Genomic DNA, 22,574 nt, shown 5'->3' with positions numbered 1-22,574 from the left:
CCTAATCAGGTCAGTTGCCCTTCTCTGCACCCTCCTCATGTCCTTCCCACACCCAACACTACACTTGAGGTGGATCCTCACCCGGGCTGAGTCTGGGGGCCAGGTCACCTCCCTGGTCCTGCTGGTCCCTGTTCTTGATCCAGGCCAGGATGCCACTGGCCTCCTTGGCCCCCCAGGCACACTGCTGGCTCGTGCTGAGCCGGGTGTCAGTGAGCACCCCCAGGTCCCTCTCTGCTGGGCAGCTCTCCAGCCGCTCTGCCCCAGCCCTGGATCGCTGCCGGGGTTGCTGTGGCTGAAGTGCAGGACCCAGCACTTGGCCTTGTTGGACTCACATGCTGTTGGCTTGGCCCCATTGATCCAGCCTGCCCAGGCCCTTCTGCAGAGCCTCCCCACCCTCAGGCAGATCGACCCCTTCACCCAGCTTAGAGTAGTCTGTAAGGCTACGAGGGGTGCAGCCTGTCCCCTCATCCTCCAGGTCTACCTCTTGGCTGGCCCCAAGCCATTTACCAGGGGCATGTCCTGCCTCCTGGCAGCCTGGGACAGCAGGACCACCCAAGCCCCTGGAGCACCCAGCGTAAAGGGCTTTCGTGCCAGTTACAGCAGGAGGTGCAGGTACTGGCTGTACCAACCTGCAGTTGTCCCTGGGTTACAGGGCACCAAGGGAGCTGTTGCTCCTTGTGCTCTCACACCCCTCCTGTGTGTCCCTCCAGCTCTGCGAGTACCCTGTTGGCCCCCGAGGAAACGAGCTGCCGTTCCTGCGCAACCCCGACATCCTGGTGGGAGAGAACGACCTGACAGCCCTGAGCTACCTGCACGAGCCTGCCGTGCTGCACAACCTCAAGGTCAGGTTCCTGGAGTCCAACCACATCTACACCTACTGCGGTGAGTGCCCAGCTCCTGGCAAGGGCTGGCTTGGGGCACGTCCAGGTGGGAAACCAGCTGGGGCCACGAAGCCAAAGGCTGTGGCATGAGGGTGGTCTGGATGCTGTAGATTTGGGGTGGGTAGGGAGCAGGAGTCTGTGTCAACACGCATTAGGCTGCAGAACCAGAGGTGGGTTTTGGGGGGTTGCTGGTCTGTGAACATCCGGAGCTCATGGTGCCTTCATGTAACACTTGGTGGACGCGCTTTGTCAGGTGAGTTTGAGGCTGACTTTGCACGTGCTTGACAGTCTGTGGGGGGGAAAAAAGCAGGACCTAGCAAACCACTGGGGAACAGCACCATGCCAGAAGGCTGGGATCCAACTCAGAAATGTCCATAGTGGGTTTTCCTCCTGCAAGAGTGCAAAAAAACCCCAACTTTTTGCACTGTTACTTCCTTCCTTTACTTGATGGCTTTGGGGTGGCCACTGACAGCACATTCAGAGCAGAAGGAGGGCAGGTGTGAGAATGGGTTTGTCATTCCTGGGGGAGGTGACCTGCCAAAACCACTCCAGACACCAGTTACCTCTGAATGGCAACAAATTACAACCTAGAAAGAAAAGAACAAAAAAGATAATTCAGCCATTTTCATTAAGTTCTGCAGGACAGTACTGACTGCTGAACCCTCTTGCTGTCCCTTGCTTGCCTCGCTAGCCGGGATGCAGAGTAACGATTCCCTAAGCGATGAGTTGCAGGATGCCAGTGAAACCTGTGGGATGATTTGCCTGGCAGGGTTAGGGCTGGGGTGTGCAGTTAGGGTAAGGTGTTGCAATTTAGGGTTGTTGGGGAAAATGCTCAGTGGGAGGAGGCGACTTGGAAGTGGCACCCTGGAAATAGGTGGCTCCAGTGGCTGGTAGTAGCAGTGACTTTCCTTTAGGTGTTTAGTGATGTGTAATGTCAGACTGCCAGCATAACATGCAGCCTTTTGTATTGTGTGCTCCCAGTTGTCCCAGAAACAGTAGGGTGGTTTCCCTGTGTGCAGTACAACGCACACAGTGCAGGGGTGTTTGGTTCACTCCAGCTCTGTGCAGGGTGCTCAGTGGCCACCCCGCAGAGCCAGCCTACCACACACAGCACCCACAACACCTTCACCTTGGCACAGGGTTAGAAAGACCCACCTCAGCTAATGCTGATTAATTAGTAATCACTGCATCATCTGCTATGGGTCACAGAGTCACAGAATGATGGGGGTTGGCAGGGACCTCTGGAGACCATCCAGTCCAACCCCCTGCCAGAGCAGGGTCCCCTCGAGCAGCCTGCACAGGGCAGCACCCAGGATCAGGGGGTTTGAATGTCTCCAGAGATGGAGACTCCCCAACCTCTCTGGGCAGCCTGGCCCAGGGCTCTGCCACTCTCCCAGGAAAGAAGCTCCTCCTCAGGGTTAGCTGGAGCTTTCTATATTCACGTTTATACCCATTTTTGTTGCCTTCAGGTCCCTCTGGCCATGCCCCAGCTCTCGCACCTGCTGGGTTTCCTATTTATCAGTCTTCCAGATCTCCTCCAAGGATACCCTCTACCAAAGGATGCTTTTGATCTGTCCTTTGGCCCTTCCTCAAAGGTGTAGTCATCAGCAAAACCCCAGGTAGTATGTTTAAGCCCAAATTAAACAGCGACTGAGCACCAACCCAAACACACCACTGTCCCTGGCAAGCACACACCTCTGCTTTGTAGGTATCACAGCAAGCTGTGAGCCAACTCTCCTCTGAAACCAGTGAGGTTTTATTAGTGCAGCTTCTTGGGATGGTTTATAATAATCTTGAGCCCAGCATCATGCTGGTGGAGACACACAGATTTAGGCTCAGCTGTTTGCTCTTACCAGCTGCAGGTCCAGCTGCTGAGCTCTGCCTGGGTTCAATGTACCTCGTGCTGTGGTTAGGTGTAGTTTAGGAGGGGACAAAAGGTGCTCACCTGGCACCAAATCCTGAGGCAGCTTCAGCTGCAGGCATGCTTTTGGTGACTCAGGGAAAGCCATGCCTGTCCCTGTCAGATCCAAGATGCAAACAGATAGGATCAGGGTACGGTGAGGTGAAGCTGTTAGGTTGATACCCTGTGGAGGCAGGTAATGTGACTCAACTGACCTTTGCCTTTCGTTGTGGCTTAATGTCAGGTATCCTGATGTTTGCTGCAGGCTGAGAGTTCCTGTGCTTTGCTGTAATTTGAGCGTGCCCCAGCCCTGAATTGGCTGGGCTGGGAGCAAAGCACCTGCTCCCACCAGCCACGTGCTCTCCACAACTCCTTACAATAACTGAAACCTGCAAAACCTGAAGGTATTAATGCAGGTGGAGCCTGGACCAGCTGGAGAGGTGGGTCTGTGCAAACCTCATCAAGTTCAACAAGGCCAAGTGCAAGGTCCTGGGTTGGGACAGTCCTCGCTACCAGCACAGGCTGGGGGATGATGTGATGGAGAGCAGCCCTGCAGAGGAGGACTTGGGGTACTGATGGATGCAAAGCTGGACAGGAGCCACCAACGTGCACTCACAGCCCAGAAGGCCAATGGCATCCTGGGCTGCATCCCCTGCAGTGTGGGCAGCAGGTTAAGAGAGGAGATTCTGCCCCCCTGCTCTGCTCTGCTCTGCTTGCTCTGGGGAGACCCCCCTGCAGTGCTGGGTCCAGCTCTGGAGCCCTCAGCACAAGGACATGGACCTGTTGGAGTGGGTGCAGATGAGGCCATGAGGATGATCAGAGTGTTGGAGCAGCTCTCCTACATAGACAGGCTGGGAGAGTTGGGCTTGTTCAGCCTGGAGAAGAGAAGGTTCCAGGGAAACCTCAGAGCCCCTTCTAGTCCCTGAAGGGACCTACAGGAAAGCTGGGAAGGGCTGTTTGTAAGGGCATGGAGTGATAGGACAAGGGGTGATGGTGTTAAACTAGAGCAGGGCAGGTTTAGATGAGACCTTAGGAAGAAGTTCTTCTCTCTGAGGGTGGTGAGACACTGGCACAGGCTGCCCAGAGAGGTGGTGGAGGCCCCATCCCTGGAGACATTCAAGGTCAGGCCTGATGGGACTCTGAGCAACCTGCTTTAATTAATGGTCTCCCTGCTCACTGCAGGGTGTTGGACTGGATGGTCTTTACAGGTCCCTTCCCACCTAACACAGCCTACGATTCTGTGAACTTGTGAGGGCTTCAGTTTTACAGGCTGCAGAGCAGCTCCCCCAAGCACACAGGTAGCAGCACCCTGTGTGGCTTTGCCTCTCCTCAACTCCTGGGCTCGCTGCCTCCGCCGGGCAGGCACGACGTTCCCGGAGCTGGAGCGGAAAGAAACCTTAAAGCCTCAGTGCAGGCCCTGGCATCCCATTCCTGTGATTTATGCATTTCATTTGGATTTGAGCAGAGTCTTTGTTACGAGGTTTTACTCGGAATTTAAGCCATGGGAAAATCCAGGGTGTTTGTTTGGTAGCAGAGCTTTGCTAGCATAGGAATTGCTGTTCTGAAGTGATGGCTCAGACGCTGTTTAGCTGCTCTTCTCTCTCCTCCAAGTCTGGCTTCACACAATGAAGATAATTACATATTTGCCTTTTTTTTTCACCAGATTTGTATACCTCCTGTGTGTCTGTGCTGGAGCTTACAGCCTTGCTATCAAAGCAGTCAAAGCACAGCACTTGGAAGGAGATGCTGAGATAAGATTTAGGAGACCTTCCCCGTTCTGTTCTCATCTTTCCCCCTCTCCTCCAGGAAAGCTTGATGTATTGTTCTGTGCTTGATTTGTAACCTATCTGCCTACTGATCTGTCCCCAGGCATTGTGCTCGTTGCCATCAATCCATACGAACACCTGCCAATCTATGAGCAAGATGTCATCTACACGTACAGTGGCCAAAACGTGGGGGACATGGATCCTCACATCTTCGCAGTCGCACAGGAAGCCTATCAACAGATGTCCAGGTGAGTGTGGAAGCTCAGTCAACAAGGTCGGCTCCAACTGTTGGGTGGAAAGTGGGAAAATTAAGTATTGGAAATATGTCAGTTGTGGAGAAAGAGTGTGAGACTTTCCAGAGTTTTCTCTGCTTGTGCATTTGTGTCCTGGAGTCAGCGTGGTATCTCCCCATCACGGTGGCCATCGCTACCAACAAGTGCTGTAGCTGTGTCTCTCTCCTGCTAGGCACAAGAGTTGTTCCCCATGTCAGCCTCCTTGCAGGGTGCAACCCCCCCTGAAACATCTCTGAGGGCAGGTATTTCTAGTTCATTCCGCCTACCGACTTGACCCTGTTATCAGCTGGTGAGGCTGGTGGGTGTCTCTGTGGTCCTTGGGACTGCAGCTGTGAGTCAGGTGGGGATCCTTCTCCTGACGCTGCTTGGATGAGTTTCCTGGAAGAAATTCAGACCCTTCTGCAAATGTCATGTGTGATAGCTCGGAGGAGGCAGCATTTCAGATCATTTGGTGAGATAATCAGACTGAGCCCAGGAGCTAATGGTTGTCTTTAGAGACACTGTGATTGTGAGTTAGGAGGTAACTGGAGGAGGAGGTCTCCCAGATATTGGGAGATATTTATGGGTCCTTCCAAGCAGTGTCTTCGCCAGGTGAATATGATTTAAGTTTTACTTCGTTTCTGTGTATTCCCCATTGCTGGGGAGAGATGCAGGACTTTGTTCTTACAGTGTAAGCTGTGATCCAGGAGAGACTTTGAGAGGGAGCTGAGAGTTGTTGCACCGGGCACCCTTTTGCTGTAGCTGCCTGGACTCGCACAGTGTGTTTAGATTTGCTTGTGGGTTTTATACAGCCTCGTGTTTTCATAGCAAGAGTGAGTTGGTGACCTGTTTACCAAGGTTTTCAGCCTGTTTTCTACTGTGTCTTGGCTGTAAGTGGTGAGTGAGGGTGCATGTGTGATTAAAGATGAGCCAGAGTTCAATCCTGAAATGCAACTGGAGGAGCATGGCCATGGGCAGATACCAGATGGATTGTACCCAAACTGAGTGCAGTTGGCACTTCAGACCTCCTGCAAGTGCTTCAGCTTTGGGCAAAAACACTTGGGGAAGACTCTGGAATGTGGGGAGCTGTGTATAGAAAGAGGAAAGCTTAGGACTGTGTCCTTGTTAGATGAATCCAGGCTGGACAGCAACCTGCATGGTCCTTGGTAGGAGATGTCAGGGTTTGCTAACCAACATGGACAGGACTCCTGGATTTTCCAGAGTGTGTGTCTAAAATATAAGTGGAGGACTTGCTTTCTGTTGAAGCCTCTGCTGGGGAAGACTTGGCAGTTTCCCACCAAGTGATTCCCTGTGGTTTTGCAGGCAGTGGGCTAACAGCTAGCTCTGGCCAGAGATGCTCGACTCCACTACCCTCCTTATCACAGCAACCTGCTTTTGACAGCCACCTATAGCTGATAAGGGCTGTCTCTGGGTGGTTAGGAGCACTGTGTTTGCAAGGGGATGTGGAAATAACCACCTTTGAAGCTTTTAAGCAAGGTGAGCACTGTTCAGCACTGCTCTGTCTTGGGCTGGTATGGTGATAATTGCAGGCTTGGGTACAAGAGAGGGATTCAGAGGGGGCTGAGAGAAGATTGAGGGGTGGATTGCAGGAATCTGCCTGGTTATGTGAAACGTCTTAAAACGTCGCATGCTACACTTGGAAACTGAAAGCTTCTAGGGGAGACACTGTGTTTTCTGCAGTTTCAACCAGGTTTTTCCCTCCACAGTGCTGCAGGGAGAGTGGTGCTGCTTTTTCTGGGCTCCCTGGTACAAAAAAGACAGGGATCTCCTGGAGAGAGCAAAGTGGAGGGATACAAAGGTGATTAAAGGCCTGGAGCATCTCCCCTGGGAGGAAAGGCTGAGGGACCTGGGGCTGTTCAGCCTGGAGAGAAGAAGCCTGAGAGGGGATCTGATCAATGGGGAACAAGAGCTGAAGGGTGGGACACAGGGGGCCATGGGCAGCCTCTGCTCAGTGGCTGTGGGGACAGGACAAGGGGTGATGGGCTCAAGTTGGAGCACAGGGAGTTCCCCCCCAATGTGGGGAAGAACTTCTTCCCAGTGAGGGTGAGGGAGCCCTGGGCCAGGCTGCCCAGGGGGTGTGGAGTCTCCTTCTCTGGAGAGATTCCAGCCCCATCTGGATGTCTCCCTGTGTGCCCTGTCCTAGGGACCCTGCTTGGGCAGGGGGTTGGACCCCATGGGCTCTGGAGCTCCCTTCCCACCCCTGTGATTCTGTGATTCTATGATTCTTATGGGTGTGCAGATCACCTCTCACACGTGAGGGGTGGTGGTGTGTTGGGCAGGATGCCTGTTTGCCTTCTGCACACTGAATTACTGACTCTGTGAGATGTTGTGTGTCTGCAGCTCAGCTTTAGGTGGTCGGAGTGTACGCATGAGCGACGTGGGTTGTGGGTCCTTGGGCCACTCTGCTGCCAGGATGGACATCCCTGAGGGTGTTAAACCTAAATTGCTGCAAAACCATCATTCGTTTTGCAGTCTCTGTAGCTTATAAATGGTTACATTAGATCTGATGTGTCCTGTAGACCAAGAATAAAGCCCAGAGCTGCAGGCTCGGAAGGTCAAACTTGCAATGTGACTGAGAGCAGGAAGCCAGTCTGCCTAGGGAGAGGGTTTCACTCTTCATTTATCTATATAACTGTGTGCCTATGTATGTATCTACATATACAGGCTTACATAATTTTTAAAAAAGCTGAATTATTCATTCTTAAAACAAATCAAACCTGGGTTGCATCAAAGTGACACTAATAATGCAGATGTGCATTATTTTTGTTTTAATTTCCCTGATTTTCCTTCAGTGACAGTGTCCTCAGTGTAAGTAAGAAAAATCCACAGTCTTTCCCTGTGGAAGACTGTTTGGAAGCAGCTGATGGTATTTGCAGCATCTCTGAGTAAAAAGGTGCTGAGTAAATGACGTGCTGGAGCCAACCAGAGGTTGTTGCTGCAGGAGCTTGTCTGGTGCTGGGTGATGTGTCACCTCGCAGGTCTTGCAGTGAGTGGCTTCACTTCCATGTGTTTGTCTATGTCCATGGGATAATATCCATGCAGTTTGTGTGGCAGAGCAGAACTTGATTAGCTGACTCTCAATAAATGATCTTGGCATCAGACGCTGCCCTGGGGTGATAAACCCTTCACAAAAAGCATGATGCTTGGGACTTCATTTTGGGCCACAGGTAAAATACTGCATTCATGAGCAGGCTGATGGTGCCAGCTTCTCCCTTGCTATGGGGTTTTCAACTTCCAGTGGTCCTCTGAGGGCAAACTTTTTGTCCTTTCCATGAAGACCTGGGAAGAGAAGGCTGCAAGGTCATTTTTATGGGATAAACAGAGCAAGGATGTAATCAGGAAACATGAAGTCACCTCAAGATAGCTCTTCTCCAATGCAGAAGGCAAGGTCATATATACATACATGCATATAAAAATTAATAATATATGAAATGTATGTATGTAATATACATATTCATTGTATTAGACAGAGAGCTCAATGGGAAGACACAGTGGTGGTGGCTGGGATTGAGTGGATGGTGTGGAAAAAAGGCACAAAAATCTAAAATTCTCTCTTACATGAGAAAAGTTGGATGCAATTAGCTTTTCAGTCCTCTGAGCTTCTGTGTATGCCATTGCTATGCAGAGACAGGCTCTCAGTGCAGACCCTGTGTTTGCTGGCATACAAGCATCAGTGAGGTGGTCCTGTGGTTTCTTGCCCACGTGGACCTGGTGGTATCTGTGAGTTGGAACTGGAGGCATCACATGCTGGACCCTGTGCCTGGTGTTGCCCTGTCATTAATAAATGTCAATTTAAATGAAAAAAATAAACAACAAACCCTCAGTGGGTGGGCTAGGTAGGGGTCTGCAGAGGGTGTATAACAATATCTGATCCCTTTTTGGGGGAGAACAAAGCAGTTCACCAAACATCTGTGCACTTACCATGATGAGGGCATGTGTTTAAAACTCCCCTTTCAATGAAAGCCTTTCCCAAAGAGGATGCTTTGCAGAGAGTTGCTTTGCAGCACTTGCATGTAAAACAGCTTTAAAAAAAAAAAAAACCACAACAAACCCAAGTGATTAAAATTCATGTGTGACAGCCTCTAATTTTTCCAGTGACCAGCTCTTTAGAAACCCCCTCCATGCCCAGCATGAGGCTAAGCACACTCAGTTCATGGGGGACAATGGTGTTTTAGGCAAAATACACAGCATGGAGCTAATTTGCTCTGAGTTCTGCTACCCAGAGGTGGTAGAGTCAAATGCTGGGGTGGTGGGAGGGTCATCTGGTGATTGCTAAGGGCTCAGGGTACAGGGTCTGACATAGTTTGTCCTGTGGGACACATAGTGTCTGCAGGGCAACACAACCTGTTCCTCCTCTGGCTTTGCTCTCCACCCTCCTGGCACTACCTGGTGTTGGATGTTGGTGACTTTTAGGCTTCTGGGTGCTGCATTTGCACTCCTGAAAGTTCAGTAAAAGCTTCAGGGGAAACATGGAGGATCCCTCAGAGCCAGCACGGCTCCCGGTGCCCTGGCTGCTTGCTTCTTGCTTTACTCAGAGGAACAGAAGGTCCCTTGTGTGCCCAAATCCCAGCGGTGGATCTAATTTCCTTTCTGTGTCATCATTTTGGGCAGAAGCTGGAGTCTAGCAAAAACTCCCCTTGGAACTTCATTTCTGCTGAAGCCAGCCCAGCCAGCAGCTTTCCACGTGTGAGCAGGGGTTGCCTCTCACTTCTCATCCTGGCCCATCACCCCCTGGATTAACGTGTCCTGTCAGTTGTTGCCATCTCCACAGAGGTGACTGAAGTTTGCACAGAACCACAGGGTTGGAAAAGACCTTTAAAATCATCGAGTCCAACTGTTCCTGTCCTGTGCTAAACCAGATCCCTGAGCACCTCATCTCCCCTCTGTTAAACACCCCCAGGGGTGGGGACTCAGCCCCCTCCCTGGGCAGCCTGTGACAGGCCCTGACAACTCTGCCAGGGAAGAACTTTGCCCTCCCAGCTGAGCTGCCCCTGCCCTGGGGCAGCTTGAGCCCATTGCCCCTTGTCCCATCTCCTGTCCCCTGGCTGCAGAGACCATCGCCCACCTCTCTGCACCCTCCTGGCAGGGCAGGGGAGGTGGGGAGAAGGGCTCCCCTCAGCCTCCTCTTCTCCAGGCTCAACACCCCCAGCTCCCTCAGCTGCTCCTCAGAGGATTCACCCTCCAGCCCCTTCCCCAGAAGGTTGCCCTTCTCTGCACTCACTCCAGGACCTCAATGTCCTTCTGATGGTGAGGAGCCCAGAACTGGACCCAGCACTCAAGGTGCAGCCTCCCCAGTGCCCAGTCCAGGGACACAATCCCCTCCCCAGCCCTACTGGCCACACTGGGTCTGACACAAGCCAGGATGCCATTGGCCTTCCTGGCCACCTGGACACACTGCTGGCTCGATCACAGTGCAACATGAGCTTCCTGTTCCCAGCCTTTGGAGGTCTTGGTTCAAAATTGGATATCCCTTTGTGTCTGCAGCCCCATTTTTCTTCTCCCCAGCTGTCCTTGGACAGCTCAGCTTGTTGGTGTGGTCGCCACATTGTCTCCAGCTACTAAGCTAAGCCTATTGGGGAAAATCACTGTGGTGTAATGCAGTAGGGAGTATATTTGTGTGGCTTTTCTGTCTTTGGCCCCTATCTCTTCCTTTTGTACCAGTTGGGTTCACTCTGGGCACAAGCCAGGACTGGCTACTTTATATAAAGTTTCTTAATGTCTTTTTTTTTTATTTATTTATTTCCCCCACCCAAAAATAATAATGAATGATACTTAATACAATGCAAAATTGAACAGGACCAGGTGATGGAGGTGTGTGGTGTGAGCAGCATTGCTGTGGGTGTTGGGGCAGGAGAATGGGCTCCCCAAAGGCTTTCAAACATCTCCCAGAGCTGGGGAGCAGCTAGTGAAGGTGGCCTTTTCTCAAGTCACAAATGAAATGGCAAAACCTTGCTATACATTCTGGGTGTCTTCCAGTTAGCACATCTGGACCTTGCCATGACAACAACGTCACATCACAACGTGGGTGCGAAAGCAAGCGCTGTGGTGAGGTGCTGTTCAGACATGAGTTCCTTCCTTCCCAGCATGAGGATTCTCCTCACCACGCTGCTGACAGTGAGTGGAGAAGAAATAAAATAGGAAACCTGGCAGATGAGTTCTGCATAGCTGGGCTGCAGAGGTAGAGGAGCCCGTGCGTGGCCATGGCAGCTCGCTTGTCTGCTGTGGGATGAGGTGCTGGAGCTGGAAAAGAGCAGAAATTGGAGCACTGACCCTGCCCAAAACCTAACAGAGGTGGGGAGGGGTATGGGGACGTGGGGGGATATCCTTTGACAGCACTTGAAATCTCAAGCTTTACAAGAGGATTTAAAACCATACAATGAGAGCGGGCAAGGAGTTAAAAGAGAGATTAACCCCTGACAGAGATGCAGGAGGAATCAGGCTGGCATGGTAAATAAGGCTGAATGCTGTGGGGTATTAAAGGCAGGGAAGGGTTTAGTTCTCCTGGTGAATGAGGCTGGGTTGGGGGTTTGCAGTGAGCTGTGCTGCAGCTCAGAGGGGCTTTGCAGCAGGTACCATCTCAAAACAAAAGCTCTGGTCTGGAAAAAAGGGCCAGAATTGAAAAAAAAAAACCCCAAACCAAACCCACTCTGTAACCTTGAATCTGAGAAGGGGAGAAACCGAGGGGAAATGTCTCACATTTGGAGTTTTCAGTGGGGTAGGGAGGAGGGGAGGAAGTTTTGGAAGAGCTGTGCTGTAAGTTTGCTGGGGTTAGATCTTGGGGTTTGCAGAAGCACCTGGATGCAGCTTCTCCAGGGGTGAAGGGGAAGGTAAGAAAAAAGAAAGAGAGGTAATGTTCCTCAAGGTAACGTTCCTCAAGGACTGGAGGGGAGCCTGTCTGGTCTTACTTGCCTTGCTGTGGGAGAGGACAGAGATGCTCTGAGGATAAGTGTCCAACTAAATGATTTTTAATTATTTTTTTTTTTTTAGTTTATTATTTCTCTTTTTGGCAATCTGGAAGGAGATCAATGCTATTTGCTAGCAGCTCTAAACCACAAATGACACACCCCTTATAGAAAATAATCCTAAATACTGATAATGGCACAGCACAGGCACAGGAGGGCTGGAGATGCAGAAAGGTCAGTGCCTGACTAAGAGTGATGGTTGTGTGGCTGAAATATCCCTGACTCAGAATGAGCCATAATAGGCTGTATCAGGCACGTAATTACTGCCGTGGTGCGGAGCTGCTGGAGCTCTGAGGTGTGAAATCTGTAACACCAAATGTCATTAAACATTCAGACCCTGGTTAATTACACCAGGGCACACAGGCTCGAGGTTGTCCTTTCCCACCTGCCAGCTGCTGCTTGCCATCCTGTGTCCTCACCTCAGGATGGAGAGCGCAGGGGGAAGCACCCAAAAGTCAGTGCCATGGATTCCTGAAAATCTCTTTCTGGGGTTTTCCTAGTCTACATCAACTCCAATTAATTAGATTGCAGTGTAGGAGTTTTACAGGCACCGGTGACTGATGACTGTCGAGGTGATGGAGTCTGTAGGAAGGGCCTTGTTTCTGGGACTGCCATGGGGTGGAAGAACAACTGGCTTATCTCCCTGGTCTCATGCAGATCAGCTGGGAGGGAAAAGTTCTTCCCTGAAAGAGTTGTCAGGGCTGGAATAGGCTGCCTGGGGAGGGGGCTGAGTCCCCACCCCTGGGTGTGTTTAACAGAGGGGAGATGAGGTGCTCAGGGATCTGGTTCAGCACAGGACAGGAACGGTTGGACTTGGTGATCTTAAAGGTCTTTTCCAACCTGGTGATTCTGTGGTGCCCACAGAGCTAAACTGTGGGTAGTGTCACACAAGCTTGGGAAGCAGAAAGCTGGTGCGATTCTTGCCCCTATGCCTGTCTTTTGGGGAGGGTACAGGGTGAAGCCTTCTCTATCTGCAGTGCTCCACAGCCTGGGTGACTTGGGTTGGAGCCAGGGAAGCTCTGTGCTGCCGTCCCAGCACAGAAGAGGAGCATCAGGGTGCCAGAGGAATGATGAAGTTGGCTGGGTGTGTGTTTTGCTCCAGTTAGAAGCGGCGCACAGAAGAATTGCTGACCTCATTTTAGTGTGGCCAAGGAATTCTCTGATGGGGTATGCAGAGCATAAAAACCTGGGAGAAGGTCATCCACCCGTCCTGCCTGCCCTCAGGAACTGGGGGGGGAAGGGTAGAGGCAGCCCAGCGTTGTGCAGAAACCCTGCTACCCAGCAGCTTCTGTGTAGGTAAGGACTCTCCCTGTTCCTGAAGGTTCCTTTCCAGCTGGCTGCACAAAGCAGACTGGGGAGAAGGTACCAGCATGTGCTGGGACCGGTGGGACTCCCACTGCCCCTGCAGCAGAAGTAAAGAGTTTGCTGGGGCACCACACAGAAAAAGCTCTGACCTCTGCAAAGATGTCTTAATTACACCGTGGAACTTGAGCTCAGTGTTGGAAATGTCAGATTGATATGTGTGTTAAACAGTGGTGCACAGAGGGAATGGAGTGCCTTATGCTGTTGGTGGCTGCTGCAGAAGATAAGGGTAATTTGCACGCTGCCTGTTCTCTGAGCATCCTGCCCTGTGCTTGTTCTTTCCCATTCAGGGCCAGGCTGGTAGTTTCAGGCAGAAACTAAGAGATTTCAGCCTGTATTTTTTTTTTTTCTCTGGCGCCTTCGTAAGACCCACGTGTGTTTGTGTGACCAAACTGGGGGCACCTGCAGCAGCTGAGGGATGACATGCCAGGTTTTGGCATTGCTGAGATCACAGAACCCCAGACTGGTTTGGATGGGAAGAAGGGACCTCAGAGCCCCCCAGTGCCACCCCTGCCATGGGCAGGGACACACCCCCAGCAGCCCAGGGTGCCCCAGGCCCCATCCAGGGATCCCCTGCCAGGGATCCCGGGGCAGCCCCAGCTTCTCTGGGCACCCTGTGCCAGGGTCTCCCCCCTCCCCAGGAAGGATTTCTGCCTCCCAGGCCCTCTCATCCCCTCCTGTAGCTGAGGGCCATTCCCCTGGGCCTGGCCCTCCCTGCCCTGGGCACCAGCCCCTCTCCAGCTCTCCTGGAGCCCCTGGAGGGATGGGAAGGGGCTGGGAGCTCTCCCCAGCAGCAGCCTTCTCTTCCCCAGGCTGAGCCAGCCCAGCTCTCCCAGCCTGGCTCCAGAGCAGAGGGGCTCCAGCCCTCGGATCGTCTCCGCGGCCTCACCAGGCCTCACTCCCACAGCTCCACGTCCTCCTTGTCCTGGGGACCCCCGAGCTGGAGGCAGCACTGCTGGGGGGTCTGTGTCCCAGAGGGAAGCAGAGGGGCAGGATCCCCCTTTCCCAGCCCTGCCAGTCCCGCTGCTGGGGGTGCAGCCCAGGACACGGGGAGCCCCCCAGCTTCTGGGGCTGCCAGTGCTGGTTTGTGTTGAGGTTTTTCATCGATCAGCACCCCAAGCCCTTCTCCTCAGGGCTGCTCTCCATCCACCCTCCACCCAGCCTGTCATTCTGCTTGGGATTGCCCCAACCCACATGCTGGACCTGGCACTTGGCCTTGTTGAGCTTCATGCAGTTGGCACAGTCCCACCTCTCCGGCCTGTCCAGGTCCCTCTGGATGACATCCCTTCCCCCCAGCATGATCTTTCGAGATCACTTCCAACCCTGACCATTCTGTGATTCTATGATCTCTTGCTCCCCCCTTACCCACCAGTGCTGTAACCCCACCAGATGTGTCAGGCAGGATTTGCCCTCAGTGAAGTCACACTGGCTGTCACCGATCCCCTCTGTACTTCCCATGTGCCTGAGCAGTTTCCAGGAGGATCTGCTCCATGATCTTCTTGAGCACAGAGGTGAGACTGACCAGCCTGGGAAGATCCCAGATCTTCCTCTTCCCTCCTTTTCCAAGATGGGTATTTTGTTTCCCCTTTTCCAGTCAGAAAATGCTTTTCTTTCCTCTGCTTTTTGACATTAAGATGCATTCTTTTCTTCACAGTTGCATTGCTACCAGGATGGGGCAGGGCTTACAGTCACTCTGGGGTGGTTCTGCCCAAAATGTATCTTGGACCTCTGGTGTCTGGTGTAAATTGTTTTATTTAAAAGGTTATTTTTTCTCCTCCACCAGTGTAAGCTATCATATAAGAACTTCCCTACCTCAAAGAAACAAGGAGGGGGAAAAAAAAGTTGTACAGGGTAACCCGTGCCATTTATGAAGGATGCAGAGTAATAAGGGCCCAGATGAATATATCTGGTAGTTGAAAAGCCATCCTTCTGTTGCTGCTGGCTTCAGCAGCTGCAGCATAAAGCATGCACTTGCAGCAGATGTTGGGTAAAGCATTTCCTTAAACAGCCTTGCTCAGCTGGGCGTGAAATAGTATCTCCTCCAGCTCCTCAGAGGGAGAAGTCCAACTGCCCCAGAGTACCTCCTTCATATGCCTGTTCACCAACGATGCCAGGCATGGTATTATAAAAACAATTATAAAGATTAAAGCTAACAAGTGAAACAAGCTACTGCTGCTCCCTGCAATGTCGCTGCCCCAAATCCCAGTTATCCCACGGAAATGGGAATGATTCTTGGCCTTGGAGGCTGTTTCAGAGGCGGCTGCTCTCATTGTTGCAGTGCTCTGAGGTTTATCCTCACGGGGTACGACTTCTGTTCCTTCCTTTGCAGGCAGAATTAGACTGTGCAATGGCCATTAAGATGCTGCATTTTTTGAGCTCTGAGGAGAAGGACCTGGGGATGCTGATAGATGACGGGGTGGCCATGAGCCAGCAGTGTGCCCTGGGGGCTGAGAGAGACAATGGGATCCTGGGGGGCATCAGGAGGAGTGTGGGCAGCAGATGACAGGAGGGGATCCTCCCCCTCTGCTCTGCCCTGCTCAGGCCCCACCTGGAGTGTTGTGGCCAGTTCTGGGCTCCCTGGGATCAACCAGCCAGGGATCTCCTGGAGAGAGTCCAGAGGAGGGACAGAGATGCTGAAGGGCCTGGAGCATCTCCCCTGGGAGGAAAGGCTGAGGGACCTGGGGCTGTTCAGCCTGGGGAGAAGAAGCCTGAGAGGGGATCTGATCAATGGGTATCAATAGCTGAAGGGTGGGACCCAGGGGGACATGGGCAGCCTCTTCTCAGTGTCTGTGGGGACAGGACAAGGGCCGATGGCCTCAAGTTGGAGCCCAGGGAGTTCCCCCCCAATGTGGGGAAGAACTTCTTCCCAGTGAGGGTGAGGGAGCCCTGGGCCAGGCTGCCCAGGGGGTGTGGAGTCTCCTTCTCTGGAGAGATTCCAGCTTCGTCTGGTCACCGACCTGCGTGACCTGTCCCAGGGACCCTGCTTGGGCAGGGGGTTGGACCCAATGAGCTCTGGAGGTCCCTTCCAACCCCTCTGATTCTATGATATATACATGTATGTGTATATGTGTATGTATATATATTTTGCTAGCAGAGCAGTGTAATAGCTGTGCTCATTGTTAGCCTGCACAGAAGTGTATCGGAGCCTGTTGTGCATTGAGGCTTTACGTGTGGGTGTCGTTCTTGTGGTCAGGCTGGATTCAAACCACGGTACTTAAAGCATTTTTAATATTCAGATTGCTTTATGGACACTAATCCTCCAGGCATCCTGAAAGAAGTAGGTTAAATATGATTTCCAAGATGGAGAGACTCATTGACTCATTCCACAATGCAGAGAATTAGTGTCAGATCCAGGATTAGAGCCAGAGTGACCCCTGATAATTACTCACTGGGTCTGTCTCTGACCTCCTTTGCTTTGGGTATTTTTTCCTCTCAGAGGAGCTGTGGGGTTTTTTTGTGTGAGAGGGTTTGCTGTCACTGGTGAGATTGAGATGCTGTACGGTGGTTTGCTTAAAGCTGCTGGTGCATGCCAGTGATGGTTTGCTGAAAAGAAGTCATCTAAGTTCTGAGTCCCTTTTTGTGGCTTTATATTTACTGCTCTAAAGAAAAATCATGAGTATGGTTTAGTTCTGGAGAAGATTTGGGGTCTATTTGTCTTCAGATATTCCTGCTTTCAAGCAGTGTTAGTGAAGGACAAGGATCTTGGATACATGTGATGTCCCCTGTCTCCTCTGGAGAGATGAGGGGTGCTGGGAACCATCACTCTCCTTGGGTCCAACCCCTTTGCTATTGCCAGAGCTTGACCATCCCTTTCCCTGAAACTGGGAGTTCCCAGGAATATCCAGCCCTGACTTGGCCAGGTAAACTGGTGGGAAGCCATGTGTGGGAAACAATGCCTGATGACATTCCCAGGCTGAGAATGGGAACACTGAGCAGTGCCTCAGTGCTGATTGCTCTGATGGGACCGAAATGGCTCTGGCTCTTGGAGGTCCGTTTCGTGGATGAAGTGGCTGGTAATTAGCAGCTAGTGCTAATCAGCACAGGTACATATTTGAAGTGCCTTTTCTCTTTATATGATTCAATGAAATGTAGTCATGCTGCATAGATTGATATAGGTGCAGCTTAAGAGACAATTAATGTCACTTTAATATCAGAATTTTCATGGTTTTAAGAACAGAATAGTTTAGGAGAAAGGAGCTGTAACTGTGTAAGCTGCTTGTGAGAGCAGCTGCAAAACTTCACCATAACAATGCAAAGGAAACAGCTTTGAAGATAAAGTGAGAATTGGTGTGTTTTTAGGAATAATTAGTTTTGAAGATAAAGTGAGAATTGGTGTGTTTTTAGGAGTAGATTAGTTTGGGATGTTAGCAGAGTCTGGCTGTAATCACAGGAGCTGCTTGATGAAAGCAGCTCCAAACTCAGCCATACCAGTGTAACAGCCTTGAAACTGGAGGAGGCAGGAGACAGGGGAGTGATAAACAATGAGACTGAGGACCAATGAAGACACAGAGTGTATCTTGTGTTCAGCAAAAACTGACTAGTTGGTGCAGGTGTTGGGAGCCCAGATAAGCATGGAGAGGAGCCGTGGGGAGCATGAGAAGGGCGTTCAGCCTTCATCCCTGGGGGTCACCGAGAGACCCCTGGGTGTCACTGAGCACGTGGGGGATTCACATCAGTGACTTCTCAGAAATCATTGGCATAGCCCAGCCTTTTCTTAGGAATGATAATGAATCTGTAGGGTTAATCTGTATCAGTAGGAGAAGTTTGGCTCTAATGGGCACACACATATGGAGAGATGGATCCCCTGTGTGCCCAGAGCTGCAATAAAGGATCCCTGCTTCAGGGGCACCAAGGCCAGGGAGTTTGGATTCTGGCTTTCTGAGGCATCACATAGACAAGGGACTTTTTTTGGCTGGTACTGCCCTGTAATAAAAAACCTGACCTCTAGTCCACCTTCAGTCTAGATAGAAGGAGGAAGAGTTTCACACTGAGGGTAGTGAAGCACTGGCACAGGTCGCCCAGAGAGATGGTAGATGCCCCATCCCTGGAGGCATGTTCAGGTGATACAGACAAATGATGGTTTGTAGGCTGGGTCAGATGCCACCAGCACTTGCAGCCCTCAACTTTGGAGGTGCTGTTACCCTTCACATTGAAGAAATAGCCTTGGATTTTGTTCTGCTTGGACTGAAGTGCCTGAATGGCTCTGTAAGCATCTCTGGTGGGTGGTGGTTGTAGGTCCAACTGTGGTATTAGTTTTCCAGGCTGCTCTATGTGAAGAAATGAAAGTAGTGCAGACCCACGTTGGGGAAGGTTGGAGAGTTATATCCTTAGGTGCTTCATATCGAATTTGGAGGGGTAGCAGTGGCATGTGGTGGGAACAGCCTCTTCAGCCTTTGTTGAAGCATAACCCTCATTGCTGGATGAACATGAGCACGTTGTGTGTTGGCTTGTGAGCACTGTGCGAGCTGTTTGCAGCAGGGAGAGCAATACTGGTGTGTGTAGAGGCATAACAAGCCATGGTGCCAGCTCCAAGCTGTAGAGAAGCCACAGAAACCCCAGGAGGGGCTGAGACAGCACTGCCATGCTGCACCAGGGCCAGTATGCACCCATAATACTTCATTTTATCCAGGCTTTGTTTCCATAATAATTTTCTTTGGTGCTGATACTGCCAAAACTGACTGCATTCCAGGCAGCTGTGTTGCACACCCTACCTGCACAATGGCTAAACATTCCATCATTTTTTATTTCCTGCTGAATGCAAACAAGTCCTGCCAGCTGTTAACCATTTCTGCTCATTGAGCAGCGACGTCTCCAGCCAGCTGCTCCCTGGGGTTCATGTGTCTTCTTTCCCTGCCAGCACCAGCACCTTGCACCAGCACCTTGGCTAACCTACACACTGAAGAAAGGACGTCTCTGTAGCCTTTATTCCTGCAAGCTTTTATTCCACCAACAAAACAACAGAAGAGATGTGTTACCCCAAGCATGGGAGTTTGAGTGACCTTGCTGTCTTGCTTGCAAGCCAGCAGCTCTCACTTTATTTCAGGGTAATTTTTTTTTTAATATAATACAACTCCAGAAATTTTCTTGTGCCATGGAGAGTCCCCCTGGCCCGTGCCATGTAGCAGCACATCAGCTGTAAGGGCAAAGTCTTGGGAAACTCTGGAAAAACACGACCTGTCAGGGTGGCTGCAGTAGCAGTAAATGGGCATTGGTTGTGGTTTTTATCACTTGGTTCAGTTGGGTTTTTTTGGAGAATGATGGTACTTTTTAGGAGGCAAGTTAGAGAGATGAAAGAAACCACTCAGGATATAACATAAAAGGCAGTTTTTGATGGGATCTGAAGCCCATGGAGACTGTGGGCCAGGAGATCTCCTTGGATGGGCTCCCTGGTGGGATGTTCTCTGCCTCCTCCAGCCAGGCACACACCAAGAACTGATATGAGAAGCTATTAAACAGGTCATTGAGGTAATGAGAGGTCTCAAATATGAATCTGAGACAGAAAAGTTGTGAGATATTACCTTGTAGTGGTGCTGATGATGCCAAGTAGAGCATTCCTCTTTTTTTGAGCTTTATTGGCTTCATTCAACTGAAGAGTCACTCCCAAACTGGCTTAGTGAAAAAAAGAGGAAGGATAATGTTTCCTGACACGTGCAGCTTGGGCAGTAGCTGTCTCACTGGAAGGGGTAAGAAGCAGAAGCTCAAGTCACTTGTGCAAGTATGGCTCAAAGCCAAGCCTCCTCTGAGTTGGCAGAGGTCTGTTTCTTCTCCCTCCCTGCTGCTGAAGGATAGTCCATGCATCCACATTTGCAGCCCACACCAGAGCCTCTCTGTCTACTCCTCCCATTGCAGCTGACCTGAGTTTTAAGAGATGTATTCTACTGATGGCCAGTGTGGGATGGTCACTGCTGGAGCTCAGCAAGCAGGTGTCCACATAGACAAAGGTGACATTTCTCACCCAATTTAACTGGAGATAAGGCACAATAAATCACTGACATCACCTGTCTGTGGAGCTGCTGCCCTGGGCTTATCCAGCATCCTTCTGGTTTTGGTGCTTGGTGTTCCTTCCTCACTTTGGAGCTGGCACTGGCTTTCCTCCTTTGGGTTCACGTATCTGATGGCTTGTGCTATGAAAAGAGCTTTACTGCACACCCATGGGGAGTTTAAAGGTGTGAGACCGGCATGTTGGCAGCCCAGTGCCCAGATCCTGCCAGCTGGCTGCCTGCAGGAGAGTCACTGGTGGCTTTGCCAAGAGGTGCGGACGGCACGCTGCCGTGACTTAGCAAGTCCTGGCTGAGATGCACAGGCTGTCCCCAGCTGAGGTGAGTCACCAGGAGCACAGGCTCTGGGCTCCCTGGGTGAGGCTGTGTCTGGTTCTGCACTGACTGCCCTGCGAGCTGGAGTGGCTGCAGGTTACAGATCACAGAATCACAGCATCACAGGGGTTGGAAGGGACCTCCAGAGATCATCAGGTCAAAGCAGGGTCCCTAGGACAGGGCACACAGGGAGACATCCAGATGGGGCTGGAATCTCTCCAGAGAAGGAGACTCCACACCCCCTGGGCAGCCTGGCCCAGGGCTCCCTCACCCTCACCATGAAGAAGTTCTTCCCCACATTGGGGGGGAACTCCCTGGGCTCCAACTTGAGCCCATCGCCCCTTGTCCTGTCCCCACAGCCACTGAGAAGGGGCTGCCCATGTCCCCCTGGGTCCCACCCTTCAGCTCTTGATCCCCATTGATCAGATCCCCTCTCAGGCTTCTTCTCTCCAGGCTGAACAGCCCCAGGTCCCTCAGCCTTTCCTCACAGGGGAGATGCTCCAGGCCCTTCAGCATCTCTGTCCCTCCTCTGGACTCTCTCCAGGAGATCCCTGGCTCTTTTACACCAGGGAGCCCAGAACTGGCCACAATATTCCGTGTGAGGCTCATCTTGCCTTGCTGCTGGCAGATACCCAGTGGAGCTAGCCGGGGAGGGATTAAGGTCTACTCCATGGATTGACCCCTGAAAGATACAGATACTGCTGGAAATTAGCTCACCAGTCTTCTGCTGGAAGTGTCAGCAAGTTGTGGTATGCACCAAAATGTTACATATTTGACTTGACTGAGGTTTTTTTTTTTTTCCAACTGGATTATGTTGAACCTAGAAGGAATTAAAGATGCACAAGCCTAACAGTGGAGGAAAGCATTCACGTGGTGTATTTTTACTGGCAGAGCAAGAGTGGTACATGGCAGTCGTTCAGCCTCTCTTATCTCTTGCTGGTATAAACTGGAACCGAGTATCCTAAATTGAAATGCATTTTTATGGTGTTTCCTGATGTCAAGAGAACTGCAAAGTGTAAGTTCACTGTCGTGTTGTGTGTGGCTGCACCCTGCTGAGAGTTGTGAAAGCCAGGCAGAGTCTGGGAAGGTTGATTTTGTTGTATTTAAGGACACGCTCAGTTACATACTTGGAGTTTGCCCCAATAGCTTGGGTATTTTGGGACGTTATATATCCCAAATTGCAGGGGTGCTGGTTTGCTCGGTGCTGGAGATGCCCTGGGGAGTGGATCCCACTGCAGCAGAGGCACTTGCTCCCAGTGCCAGCAGATCTTTGAATGGAGAGATGTGGTTCTCCTGAAAATGAGCTCCTCTTATTGCCTTGCCCCCTTTCTTCTCTCTGCCTTGCAGCTCAAGCACGTTAAACTGATTAATTTTTGGGATGGATCTAGTGGGTACCACGCTGTGCACCCATGATGGGAAGGACTGGGTGTTTTTAATATAGCTGCAGTGACTTGTGCAGTGTTTTGCCTGTCTATGAATGATGAATTTTGCAGGTAGAAAATGGCATTTCGATGAGTCTTGTGCTCTGCACAGGGCTAAAAAGCCACACACGAGGTGATCCACCCTCAACTTCCCCATGCAAAGCCCCGTGCCCTGTAGGTATCTAGTGGTCTCCACCAGCTCTGATAACATCAGAGCTGCTCCTGCAACTCAGCACTGGCCTGGACACGGGGTATCAGTGGCTGCTCCCATCCTGCCTCAGGAAGGGTTTGCATCAGTCCCTCGGTGCTGGGATAATGCTTCCTATTCCTGCAAAGCATTTTCATAGGTGCAGATAGAAAGGTCCAGTTGGACTGGAAGATGAGCCAGCAGTGTGCCCAGGTGGCCAGGAAGGCCAATGGCATCCTGGCTTGTGTCAGACACAGTGTGGCCAGTAGGGCTGGGGAGGGGATTGTGCCCCTGGACTGGGCACTGGTGAGGCTGCAGCTGGAGTGCTGGGTCCAGTTCTGGGCTCCTCAGCATCAGAAGGACATTGAGGTCCTGGAGTGAGTGCAGAGAAGGGCAACCAGGCTGGGGAAGGGGCTGGAGGGCAAATCCTGTGAGGAGCAGCTGAGGGAGCTGGGGGTGTTGAGGCTGGAGAAGAGGAGGCTGAGGGGA

General features: G+C 51.5%; 1 protein-coding gene across 1 annotated transcript in view; it reads left to right on the top strand.

Moving 5' to 3' along the window:
• MYO5B (myosin VB) overlaps positions 1-22,574 on the top strand; it is a gene marked incomplete at its 5' end in the record, with an annotated part of 171,587 nt that overhangs the window by 36,479 nt on the left and 112,534 nt on the right. Inside the window, 2 exons of the mRNA XM_084278155.1 lie at positions 711-882; positions 4,651-4,795. Of these exons, the coding sequence (XP_084134281.1) occupies positions 711-882; positions 4,651-4,795 (317 nt within the window). The remainder of the gene's footprint in view (positions 1-710; positions 883-4,650; positions 4,796-22,574) is intronic.

This window comes from Gallinula chloropus (assembly GCF_964237585.1).
Source record: "Gallinula chloropus genome assembly, chromosome: Z".
NCBI lineage: Eukaryota > Metazoa > Chordata > Aves > Gruiformes > Rallidae > Gallinula > Gallinula chloropus.
This window is presented reverse-complemented; position numbering and strand designations above follow the sequence as displayed.